General features: G+C 39.2%; 1 protein-coding gene across 1 annotated transcript; it reads right to left on the bottom strand.

Moving 5' to 3' along the window:
• Positions 1-1,431: 1,431 nt before the first annotated feature.
• Positions 1,432-12,010, bottom strand: usp46 (ubiquitin specific peptidase 46). Its single transcript, XM_079693015.1, has 9 exons — positions 11,633-12,010; positions 8,956-9,036; positions 8,393-8,606; positions 5,942-6,180; positions 5,423-5,499; positions 5,220-5,303; positions 4,945-5,142; positions 4,370-4,448; positions 1,432-4,253 (listed from the first exon to the last, which is right to left on the bottom strand). The coding sequence occupies exons 1-9, from the start codon at positions 11,666-11,668 to the stop codon at positions 4,152-4,154; spliced, it is 1,110 nt and encodes a 369-aa protein (XP_079549141.1). The 5' UTR covers positions 11,669-12,010; the 3' UTR covers positions 1,432-4,151.
• Positions 12,011-12,508: the final 498 nt, after the last annotated feature.

Raw genomic sequence — 12,508 nt, forward strand, 5'->3', positions numbered from 1 at the left:
GAATGAGAGGACACAAAGCTGATAGCTGTAAGGATGGACATGTTGTCTAATTTTCAGTGATAACCAAAAGAAACTCATATGTCATATGGACAGACTTGGATGCTGCAGAAGTTATACAAAGTTCTGGTAATGTTTGTTTTTATATTCTTTCTTAAAAACTGTGATAAAAATATGAATGCTCTGAGTCTTCAGGGACAAATGTTTTGAGTACCGGAAAACAACATTCACAATGGAATTTTCTTTTAGAAAAAAATATAACACAAGTTCAGCCCTTCTTTGATTCCTTTGACAAAATATCTATTTGTCACCACTGTAACTACTATTTCCCTTTGGCAAACTGTGTTCAAATACTTACTCTAACGCAAATACAAAGGTTACAAGTCTGCAACAACAAGTTCACTGCAGCCAAGATAATATTGATCTAACCCTAATCCTACCGTTACCCTAATCCGTTTTGTTCAGCCAAATAATCTCCACATGTCTACCCTGCTTTTATAATTTTCGAATCATAAATCGGCAGAAGTGAAATGCTAACATAAATATGTAAATATTTAATATTATAAAAGTTAACCATTGGGCTGTGGGAACATAGGGTGGATGACCCCCTCTAATCTAGCGACTAGCCACCGTTAGTTTAGCAGTTAGCACAGAGACACGCTTAACGAACTGATATTAAATGAAAAATGTAAGTCGTTGCTTTCAGTTTTCTTTAGTTTTAGTTAAACCGGCTAACTTTTTCTGCTATTCGTCGAGACTCTTCCCTCTCTTCCGTTGTTTCTTTCTCTTGCCCTCTTTCATTCTGAGCTACCGTCCAATTAGCACAGGTGTCACTGACTGATGCTAAAGCAACCAATCAAACAAAATAGAGCAAAAATAAACAGATTGCCCTTTAGTGACTGTACTAAAGGGCAACCTGTTTATTTGTATTACCCCAGTTTGCCAAACTTTTAGCCTTTAGTATTGTTTAGATCTGTTCACTTGTATTAAACTATTTTACAACCTTTCTTGTTTATTCATTTGTCTCAATAAACATATATGTTTTAACTGTATAAATAACTTGTTTAAATGCCTTACTTTTGTACTGGGGCTATACTGTATAATAATTATACCAATTTTCCAACCTAGATAAATCTGTTATATTATGATCATGTATAATGGCAGGTATTGCACTTTGCGCATGCTAAGTCTGACAGAAATTGTATACAGTTTTACGATACACCTTTTACATTGTGGTGGTGCAAGATTACAGTCAATGAATCACCAAAGGATTAGTATGGAACTATTAAAGTTAATTTTACAACAGTTGTTGCAATATTTCAGGCTGGACCACAGTTGTTTAGATATTGCCATATAGGCTATTGAATTGTGTCTGAAACAGTTTTATTCAGGGTTCATAGCAGCAGGTAAATAAATTAAAAACACTCCAGCAAGTCATTTGAGTTATTTTATTGAACAGAAGAAAAAAAAAAACTCAAAACTAGTGAGTTAAAATGTGTTTCATGTTAAAGCATTGTAGCTCATCGCTAATAAAGTGCACTTTCAGTTTACAACCAAATGGAGACTCCAATTCATATCCTCTTTCCCTTCCCATGAGCTCAATCATATCCCACCTGATGCAGGACTCTCTGCGCCAGAGCTCTCCTCGGCAGAACACTACCACAGTCAAATATATCAGACCAAGTGCAATGACTGAGCGTCTCAGTGAGGACGAGTGCATAAGTGTTAATGGAAGATCAGCAATTCTCTTTCCTCTCACCCGGGTCTAAAAATGTGTCAAGACTATACCTGCTACCATTTCCTATCTGGGCTCAGTTCAACCAAGAAAAAGTAATAATAAGAAAGTTGACTTCTTCACAAATATGATTATGCAATCGAGTGATTGTAAAATAGCACAGTAGTTCCTAACAGTGTTTCAATGATGGCCAGCGTCAAGCTTAAATCTTGAGTGTCTTTACATTTTAAGATCTTCACTTTAAAAAAATATTTTCTTATTTCCAGAAGTATTTTCTTCATAATATATATGTACAGTTGTATCTTTACAACAAAAATAATGCTTTGTTAAAGACTGCAAGGTCAGTATCGACTCCAGTTTGGCACATGTTTGTGATATCACCCAAAAACAGACTAAATGGAAGAGACAGAAGAAACAAGCGCATTCAACACCCAGTTTCACTTTAAATTCTGGCTCACCTGAACAGACGGACACTAAACTAGAAAATCAATCCTTTCCTCTAACTCTAATTTAAAATTATATGGATATGAAATGGTAATTCTGCTTATGTGCAGCAAATAGGAATGCAATTCATATGAAAACAAGTTGTTTGATGTCACTACAGGGTATGGCCATAAACCCTGGGCCACTGAGAAAAAACATCGACAATACAAAGGATATCATATGAATCAACACTATTGAATTTGACTTCTATGTAGTTTAGGATTAAAATGTGCTACACATGGCAGACACAATAAGTCAGAGACCAACCAAGACAGAAGTGCTAAGCTGTAGTTCAACATGTGACATGAAAAGACAAAAGAAGACATTTTTGAAGAAGAATACAAAAACAAAGGGATGAAAGAACATCCCTGCAGGTAGTGTGCATTTCACGTGGTGAAGGGGCGAATTTACTTTGATATCAAAAAGCACATATAAACACAGCACTGGAAAATAATCAGCGGCTAAGAAACACATCTACTAACATTTACATTTCATTAATATCAGTTTCACTGGGAACTTCCACATTGGGTAACCTCACCTCTTATTGCACTGTTTTCAATATTTCCTGTCAATCAAAAGATTGGGCAGTTCTGGGTTGTTTCTCACCTTATACGTCTCATATTTTTATTTACCATGCAAACTGATGAAACCACCATTCATCTGCAACTTAGTAATTATTTATCTATTATCTAATATATCATTCCAATAACTTGTAGACTCGTATTGCACTATTCCACTTTTTTTTTTCTCACTAAAATTATTTTTCTTTTTGTATTACTTTTAATATAGTATATTTTAATATTGTCTGCTTATCTGTATTATTGTGTTGCATTGTTGGAGAAGCCTGTGACCTAAGATTTTCAATGACATAATTACTCTGTAGCTATGTTAGTTTGACAATAAAGAACCTTGAAAGCAATTTGTTTTTGGTGCAGTCCTATAAAAGTTGTGTAACATACACCATGTCCTTCAAATTGAGTTTAGACTATGGGTCTTAACATAAAAAGCTCTCAGAGGAGCAATATTACACAAATACCTTCATTAACTACCTTTCTGCATTACAAATAACAGTAATAAATAAGTACAAGTAGAATAAATATGACTTTTTGTTCAGAATAAAAATTATAAAGATTCAGCTGACTTCAATGTGGACCAGTCTGACAGAGAAACAGATTTCCCTTCTTGTGTAGTGTAGGAGGAATAGGCTCAGGTGAATTTGATGTTAATTGTGGAGTTGCAACAGCAGGAATAGTGATTCTATATTGGGCCTCTTCATTATCAGCATTTACACCTGAAGTTTAGCTTTTGAGTTCTATCTAATTCATGCTCAGATATTGCTTCAAAGCCATTAATAATGCATGAAACCTCTCCATGAGCATTAAACAGTGTTTGTCTCCAACTTCATTCGCTTTACATGCATCAACCATGGACATAAAGCTAAACAAAGAACTAGACAGTGATGGGAAAAATAGCCCATATTAAAGGAATAACAGTGTGTGGGGGACACATGAAGATCTTATATACATAGAAATGATATAGCACCATTTTTGACAGCCTGACCCTTCACCCCATCATGTTCCTGATGGAGAATCACCTTTGCAGATCTTCACTGAGCATCTGGAGCTCAATGTGGACGTAGAATCCATTTTGTTTCCGTCGTGCTGTTAAGCATTTTTGCTTTGGTTTTAAAGTGCAGTCCAGATGCAGGTGACTAAAAGGCAAGAAGCAAATTACAGGGAGAGAGAGAGAGAGAGAAGGATGAAGTGCAGTAAAACCCAGAGGATGGGGGTGGGACAGAGGATTGGCCCGTACATCAGAGAGGTCAGACTTGGAGAATGGGAGCAGGATGGGATGGAGATGGTGGGAGTCTGAGTCTGATAGGTTAAAAAAAAAAAAATCCTATTTAGTCTCTCCTGTGTCACTGATGCAGCTCCAGTCACTCTCTGGACTGGTAGAAGAGGATATATCCCGACTCTGAGTTCTTGGAGATGTCTGAGGTAAGCCCGTAAAACTCTTCAATGGCCTGGGCATCAATTTTCTGCACAACACAGTAAGTAAGATGCTGGTAAGTGATAACAAAGAACAATAGGAAATGAACAAACAGATGAGTCAAGGACCATTGTAGCAGAACATAACATGCTGAGAGTGACGCACCTCCACAATGTCATCGTCAAACAGCAGCCAGAAGCCATGACTCTTCACTATGGTGATGTAATGACCTCTGTTTGGACCACTGAGGAAACAAAGACAAACAGTGAGTCTCTGACGTGTACACAAAACTCTCACTTTGAAAATACATCTGACTTCACAGATGACACAAATATTCAATGTTGTTTAATTTGGATTTCAAGTAAATACATGTTACTTCAAAGCATTGTTAGTTTTTTCTATGAATCATTGTCCTTATTTTGGAATGCAGAATACATATTTAACTTGAGCATTTGATCATGTTTAGATCACATTTTAAAAAGTGACTTTGCTTCACAATTTTGCGACGTGATTCCAAACTTGTGTTACGGGTTATGGAAGGAGGATGTGCTTCCCTTTTAATTATATAGAATAAAGAGATCATATACAACTACACATGTATTACCCCTGCTTATTAGAGAGAGTACCATCAGCTAAAACCATTTTCTTATGGAGATCAACAGAATTGAGACTGCAAAAGCTTGATGGAGCAAGCTTTGTTTCATCTCAACACTTTACATGTGATAATTAGTATACTGTACCTGCCACAGTGAACCACCACAGCCACTAGATCGTACATGCGATCCAGGTTAACCGCATCCCCCGATGTATTGAACAGACGGAGCTCTAGGGGGAAAACTACTCGATAGGACAGCTTGGTGTAGCGGTGCAGCTGCTCCATGTACTTAAACCTCTTCAGGTGCAGGGCTAGGATCATAGGAAGCTTCTTCACGCGCATCCTGCAGAGAAACATACATGCTCAGAGAAGGGTACCATCACACATCACAGTGGTAATTCATCTCAGTGCCTTACTGACCGCTTCTGTGCTTCCTGCTTGCTGCAGCACGCCTCACAGTAGTATTTGTATTCACTGCACAAAGTCTCTGTGTTACTGAAGTCCCTAAAGGGGGGAGCATGCCACAGGAGGCTTGGTTATTAAATCTTATTCAGACCAAAGGGAACGTGGGTCTACGGTCATCCCGTTTAACTGTGACTGAATGTATAATAAATCAACGCTACCTGAGACAGTGTGTTATGGATGTGTTCTGCTCCACATCCACAGAAAGATCCAGAAAGTCTTCATCTTTGCTGCTCACCTGTCAAACAGAGAGAGACACTGAGGTAACTACACTGTCATCCTTTTTGACAGGATCAGTGAGGATAAGCCTGAAGTCCTGCAACACATCACCCACCCACCTGCCAACCCAAATACACACAAACAGTCTTTGAAATGCTGATTGTACTGAGTAGCTTTTGTCTCGGAGCACTGCAGTGCCTTGGTGTTTGCAGAGGGTTGTTCAGGGCAACCCGTCCCACTCTTTGCCCATAAAACCCAGAGGACAAAGCCTACGTCAGCCCTGAGCGTGTGGCCGGAGCCCACCGGGTGTGATGTCTACCTCATTTCTGTAAAATAAAAAGGTTAATCCCTGTTTCAGACTTATTCAGGAGGGGATGTTAATTCAGTGTGACGCAGGGACAATATTAAATGTTCTACCTCTCCAGGAGAGCTCAATGGACAAACAGAGCAGAGCCACACACCGTTTCACAGTTGAGGCAGCGCGTCTCATTGGTCAGCGTGCCCTGGAAGATATCGTGAACCCACGTGGGCTCCGTCTTGTTCTCCGTGTCTGTCTCTGTGGTGACGGGGGTCCCGTTGTTCTTGAGGCGCCCGTTCTGCTTCTCCTGCTTCTTCTCCTCTTGCAGTATGTCGGCCACGGTGTTCAGCAGGTAGTTGAGGAATTCGTGGGCATCCTGTTGCATGTAGTTGTCAAACAGATCTGCAGGGAGATACAATTCATGGAGATAATTAATAGAAAAATAATGGGGGATGTCCCAGGCAACTTTTTTGGCCATTGATCATGTTTCCAGCCATTTAATATTGATTATCGGCCCATACGGAGTCCAATGTTTATATTAATGTAGGGATGCAACTAAGAATTATTTAAATTAAATGAATATGCTAAACTGGTGACGTAAACACTCTCGACTGCTGATTGGTCAGAGAGAATTGCTGGCAAGGGGGCTACAACAACAAAAAAATGAACATATTTTACCTTGATTTAATTGTAATACACGTTTCAAAATGATGCCGAAGTAACAACATACTGATACCGGTTAGTAGAAACCATGAATTAATGCTTTGGCAAGCCTGCAGACAAAACGACAGGCGAAAAACCTTTTAAAATGCGTGTGTGGAGATCGAATCGATCAGGCAAAGCTAACAAGGGTTCAAGGTTCTTTATTAGTAGCTATGTCCTAGTAGCTATACGAACATAGCTACAGTGTAGTAATGCCGATGAAAATCTTAGGTCACAGGCTTCTCCAACAGTGCAACACAAAACCCAGATAAACAGAAAAATAATGTGCAAGTAAATAGTAAATACAAAAAGAAAAATCGTTTAAAAAAGTGAAATAGTGCAAGAGAGTCTATATGCAAGTGATTGGAATATGATATATTAGGTAAATAGATCAATCATTTCTAAGTAGCAGCCAGTTGTATATGCTCCGACCACACTCACAACAACGGCCTACAGACATGAATAAACCAGCGACTGTATTCGCCATGACACAGACAGTCTGTGGTTTGTACTTGTTTAACTTTTGTCTAGTTTCTGAACAGATATGAGGAGCTGTGAGCTCTGAGTGCTAACAGCTAACGGCTGATGTTTTGGTTTTGTGGTTCGCATTGAAGATGACGTCACTGCAGTTTTATGCAGCGTCGATCCACCCGCCGAACAGCCGATCGCCCCGCCTACACTGTGTTACCATAGTTACTACCCCAGTAACTAAACTGTAATGGAAACGCAGCATAAAGTGAGCCTGGCCTACCAAGGCCTAACCATACCGTACTAAGTCTTGAGAGGTCCTGCAGTGGAAAAGCGCCATAACAGGGCTGAAATAGAGGGGCATGAGGCATGGCTAGAAGGGTGATCTGTTTGGTATTTTGAGCAAAACAAATCATAGACATGTTTTTTATATATCGCTGAGACCCATAATATATGCATAAAAATAGCATGATAAGAGATCTTTAAAGTATTAAGGAAATAGTGTTCTTGATTAATTATTAAAAACAACAAAATGTAAAATAATTATTTAATATACATTCTGTAGTATTACAGTACATCCACACACACTTCTGTTTCGACAGATCTGAATGTGAAAGGGGAAAGCTGAGAAGTGGGGAGTCGGAGTCGGGGAGAGAGAAAGCAGAAGGAAAAAAGTCCAGCGAGGAGGCAGCTGACCGAAGCTGGGTCCGAACAGAGATTTCATTGTTCATTCACAAAGAGCTTCCTCAATATAGACAGCAGAGAACAGTCAGCCTCTCTGTCAGCTCCGCTCTCTGAATGACCTTACCTCCAACATGCACATGCCCTTCACCTCAAATATTCAGAATACACTAAAGCCAGCACTGTTACCAACATACAATGCACCACCACAACACCCCCCCCCCCCCTCTGTTTGGTTATGAACATGAATACAAGAGTGCAGACTTTCCTCTGATCCTGGGTTTATGTTTGCAACATCTATTAACTTGGATTAGGTAAATGTATAAATGTTTATGTTATTAGTTTCACCTTTTTCTGCCTTTCATAGTTAAACAAAAAGAAGCAGTTCAAATGTGCATTGTAGTAATTTTCTAAGTGTTGAATCAAGGGATTAACTTCTAAATTCCTACTAAATATAACATCTGATTTTGTGGCTTAATCTAAAAATCTAATAGTAAAATGTTGTACCGGTAAATGTTGTAGTCATCATTTTCCTATCCACCTTTTTGAATGTAAACCCCTTTTTCCTCGTGCATGTCATTTCTTTTTACGATTTAATATTTCACTATACTGCATATCATAAAGTTGCACCTTCTTTAAATGTAAGGCCCTATTTATTGCTACCACCTGTGTGAAGATTGTGTCGACATAAGGCTTAGTAAAAAAACATTTTATCAGGTTCTCAGTTCCTATAAGATTTCCTTTACACCATCTGGGCTCTCACCGTTCTCTTTCCGTAGGCGGGAGATGAACTTCTTGGGCGGGATGACGCCCACTTTCTTCTTCTGCGTGGCAATAGAGTGGAAGAGGTCAGCCAGGCATGTGAGCAGGTTCTCCTTCTTCTTTTGCTGGGCTTTGTAAGACAGCACGTTCTCCCGGAAAGGCCGGCAGAAGTAGAGAGCCTGTAGCACTGAGTTACAGTAACATGTGTTTCCAAACTGCAGGAAGGAAAAAGCACACACATTCAAAGATGAGGACCAAAAGGTATTTTCTTCCGTCTGTTTTTCTTTTAGATTATTGTTTGAACTAGCTGGTGGAAAAATACCGAATTGGTCAAATGTTTTTTAACAACTTGGCAAACATGTAAGGTGTTGAGAAAAGTGTGTGTTTACATGAATGCGATATTACGGACACAGAACATCCCTATGTTGGGCAACAGGCTCATAGACAACACCCTCACCGTCACATGACTCACTGAAGTCCCGTGGCAGTTTGTTTTGAAAAATGACACCAATGTTTTCTGGCAAAGCCCTTTGTTAATGTATGAGAGGCTTTAGTGATACTCACATTGACCAATCCGAAGTAGTGTTCATTGATTGGGAACTGCTCTGGGCCGATGTCTTTCTCCAGAGCAGAGGCATTGGTGCCCTGAAAGACAAAACATAAGACATGAAAACATGAGGGTGTTTTTGTTTATCAGTTCTTCAACACCATCATCTCTCTTATCATTCAGTTCATATGGAAAGTAACGAGGCCAGAATGAAAGCCTGATTTGTTTAATGTAGTCTATGTACATACAGCCAAATGAATTATGTAAATGTTGGGAAGTCAACAAGCACCAACTGGTAACTGAGGGTTTTTAAAACTAAGAGGTAAAATAAAAATAGAGGCCTCTCTTTCATGCAGCATAATTGATCAAATGATCCTCTTTGCCACATTTCACTGTATCAGTTTCTTCAAGAATGTTATAGCTCATCTCGATGCCTTTTCTCAAAACCCCCAAAACCTTCCCGTCAAAGTAGAAAAAGGATATGTCCTATATAAGTAGACCCATGTGAAAGGTCAAGAATATACAACCCCTGATTGCGGAGGCTCACCACTTATCTCTGGTCGGAGCCTTTTCACTTGTCAGAGCTCAAAGCTTTTCCAAATGAACCAAAGCTTTGTTTCGCGAACACAGAAGACAATTTAGTTTGGGGACGGCTTTGACTTTCAATGACTTTCATTTCTCCCTGTCAAAGCGGACAGTGAATACCTCTTTGTCTGGTTTACCACGTCGAGTCTGAAAACAAGTCCATGTACTGTACCCATACAAACTGGCTCTTTCCTTGTGGGACGTTTTATAATGCAAACAACATAACCTTTATATTACATGTCTGGAGAGAGATATTGGTAATGCAACCCAAGTGGACCTGAAAGTCTATTCAAATCAATGCAAAACAAACTCCTAATAACTCCTGCTGCCACATTTTTTAATGTGAGCCGTTCGTGATAAACAGCAGGAAGTGGCATCATTTATTTCAAGGACAAAAATACTTTGTTTAAAAAACAAACAACCTATGCACTTTGGAAGAACTTGAACTTTGTTGGCAAAGCGGAAGACGCTGTGAAGAATCAAGACACCAACACACTTTCGTCACTTGCTTTGTATCACTTATTACTTTGTAAAGTTGGACACTTACACAGCCTCACCTTCTGTATCGAGTGGATACATTTTTCTTTGTGCATTTAAAAGTCTGAGAGTCCTTGGGTAACATATTTCAAATAGTCAAAGTAATACATGACAATGGAATAATTGTGTTTGCACTCAGGGGTTTTAGAGTTGGATAAACAGAAAACTAAATTTCTTATTTCAAAATATAACCATGATTCTTTTTATTTGTGTCTTTTACGCTCAAATAATTCAATAAAAGAATGTGGGAGAAATAAACATTTTAGTCAAGAAGCCATTTATTGTACTTTAGCAGTATACTTAAAAACTGCAATAAAGGAACTGGTTACTCAGTACTATGTGTTTATTGAGTGCAAGAGATATTATTATTGCGATATTAAACAATGTAACGGCATATCCAATGATAGCTATTGAAGGTTTGTTATGAAGAGAAATACAAATATAGCTAGAGTTCAAACCACTAATACATCAGTTTTAAATGTCTTTTTTTTCTTTTCAGTTGTCTACGATGGTAAACTAAATATATATGGGTTCCGGCCCGGGACTGTTAGTTGGGTCAAAAACAATTTAAAGAGGTTTCTTGGTCTCATTTAAACTAATGAGCATTTTCAATAAGAACAAAAACCAAGATAATGGTTTCTTATTTTCTTTGTCATAAATGGTAGAAAACCAAAGTATACATCATCTTGTGGTGTGGGAAACTATTAAAAAGTCTCTCATTTTGTAAACAGCACATTTATTTGATTAAATCATAGAATAAAGCAGTTACAATCCTCCTAACAGGAAGATTATATGTATGATCTTAAGCATACAACTCAGCCCTACCACTAACAGAAGCTAACTTATTGTACAACAAAACACTGGCTGTAGTGTAGGGGACACAAGCTGCATCCTTTCACTTACAGTACCACTTGTATTAACTGTTAGTGCGACAAATATCCACACAAGATGAGTTCATTCAACATTCACTTGTGTTTAGCAGTGCTGTAACACTTCTTCAGGAGGCATATCTTTACCAATGTGTCTGTTAAACTCACAATAAACCCAAATATATAAAACTTGTTGTGCTTGGGATGCTGGGTAATAACTCTTTGTAGTGGGGGCCATTAATGCAGGGCAGCACTGCAGGCTCCTGACATTAGTATCCCTAGTCTCAATGAAGGGTCGGCTCTCTGCTAACTGGATGTCAGCCGCTCTCTGCAGCCGCAACACATTATGCAATCACAACAAGCTGTCAAAGGCAGAGCAATGCTTCATTCGCCTGTCAATCATCGCTGACAGCTTTGCAAATGTACATTGTCTCTCAGCAGGATGCAAAAACAACGAAGCAGCAGTGTGTAAAGCTCTCCAAAATGAATATGAAGGATGAGATGCAGCCCCGTCTGAGCACCGACACCTGATAACACTCTGAATCCTGGTATCTGTTACATGCATGTGCATCTCCCCCCTGCAAGTGTGTGACTGCAGGAGGGGGGGGGGGGGCGCGACTAACCCATGAACATCATTACACACCAGGAACACAGTGGCTGCAGGCAAATCGATAGCAACACGCATAACCTGCAAGGTACTCACCATATTACAAATGGAGGCGATGTTTCTGACAGTCATTTAGTTTACAGTGTGCCCCTCGCCGCCATCTTTATAAAATAAACATGATTTGAGAGCAAGCCGACGCTGAGAAATGAAGTTAAATCGCAGCCGCGGCTGGAGGCCAGACTGCAACCCCAAGCGTCAGAAAGAGAGAGAGACGCGGAGCAGCATGCAGCAGCACGGAGCTGAACCTCAGAGACACGGATTCATCCTCACACACATCCCATAAACACCTGGAACCCGTTAATGCATGGGTGGATGGTGGACAGACGAAGTTGCAGGCTGCAGGTTGTTAGCAACGAGCAGCAAACAAGAGTGATGTGTGTAAAGAAGCGGTAGCCCCGCCCACACGAGCTGAACTCCGGAGCTGATTGGCTCAGATGTACTGGGTTTGATTGACAGGATCACAAAACCACAACCAGACTTGTATAATAATGTTTGGATGAGCTGCAACCAATCAGCAGCAAGGGTTTGACGCAATGGTGTGAGGGAATTGTAGTTAATTTCTGAGCTAGGTTTAAAGAGATTTTGTAGGCTGTTGTAATGCAAGATGTTCTGTAAAGATATAAAGTGATCAATTACGTATTCTTTACAATTGATCATGTTATAAATACATAGATTATTTAGTTTATACATTTCAGAAAATACGGAAAAATGTAACTATCCTGTAGTTTGAGCCAAGGTTTTGTCTTCAAATTAATTATGAATAAACATTTAATATCATTTTAATGAAAGAGGTCTAAACTTATAAAGATAGATGAGTCAAAAGACAGTTTGAGTCCTTCACTCCCTTTAATCTAAATTGGTTGCTTCTCTCCTTAGCACCTTTTTGCTTCTGAAAAAAAAAACAATTGTTTG

This window comes from Notothenia rossii (genome assembly GCF_949606895.1).
Source record: "Notothenia rossii genome assembly, chromosome: 1".
NCBI classification, from domain to species: Eukaryota; Metazoa; Chordata; class Actinopteri; order Perciformes; family Nototheniidae; genus Notothenia; species Notothenia rossii.

Coding starts and splice junctions, on each gene's coding strand:
- usp46 (XM_079693015.1), bottom strand. CDS start 11,668: ATGACTGTCAGAAACATCGCCTCCATTTGTAATATG. Junction 8,607..8,955: donor ACTACTTCGGATTGGTCAAT/GTGAGTATCACT, acceptor TCCTTCCTGCAG/TTTGGAAACACATGTTACTG. Junction 6,181..8,392: donor CCGCCTACGGAAAGAGAACG/GTGAGAGCCCAG, acceptor ATCTCCCTGCAG/ATCTGTTTGACAACTACATG.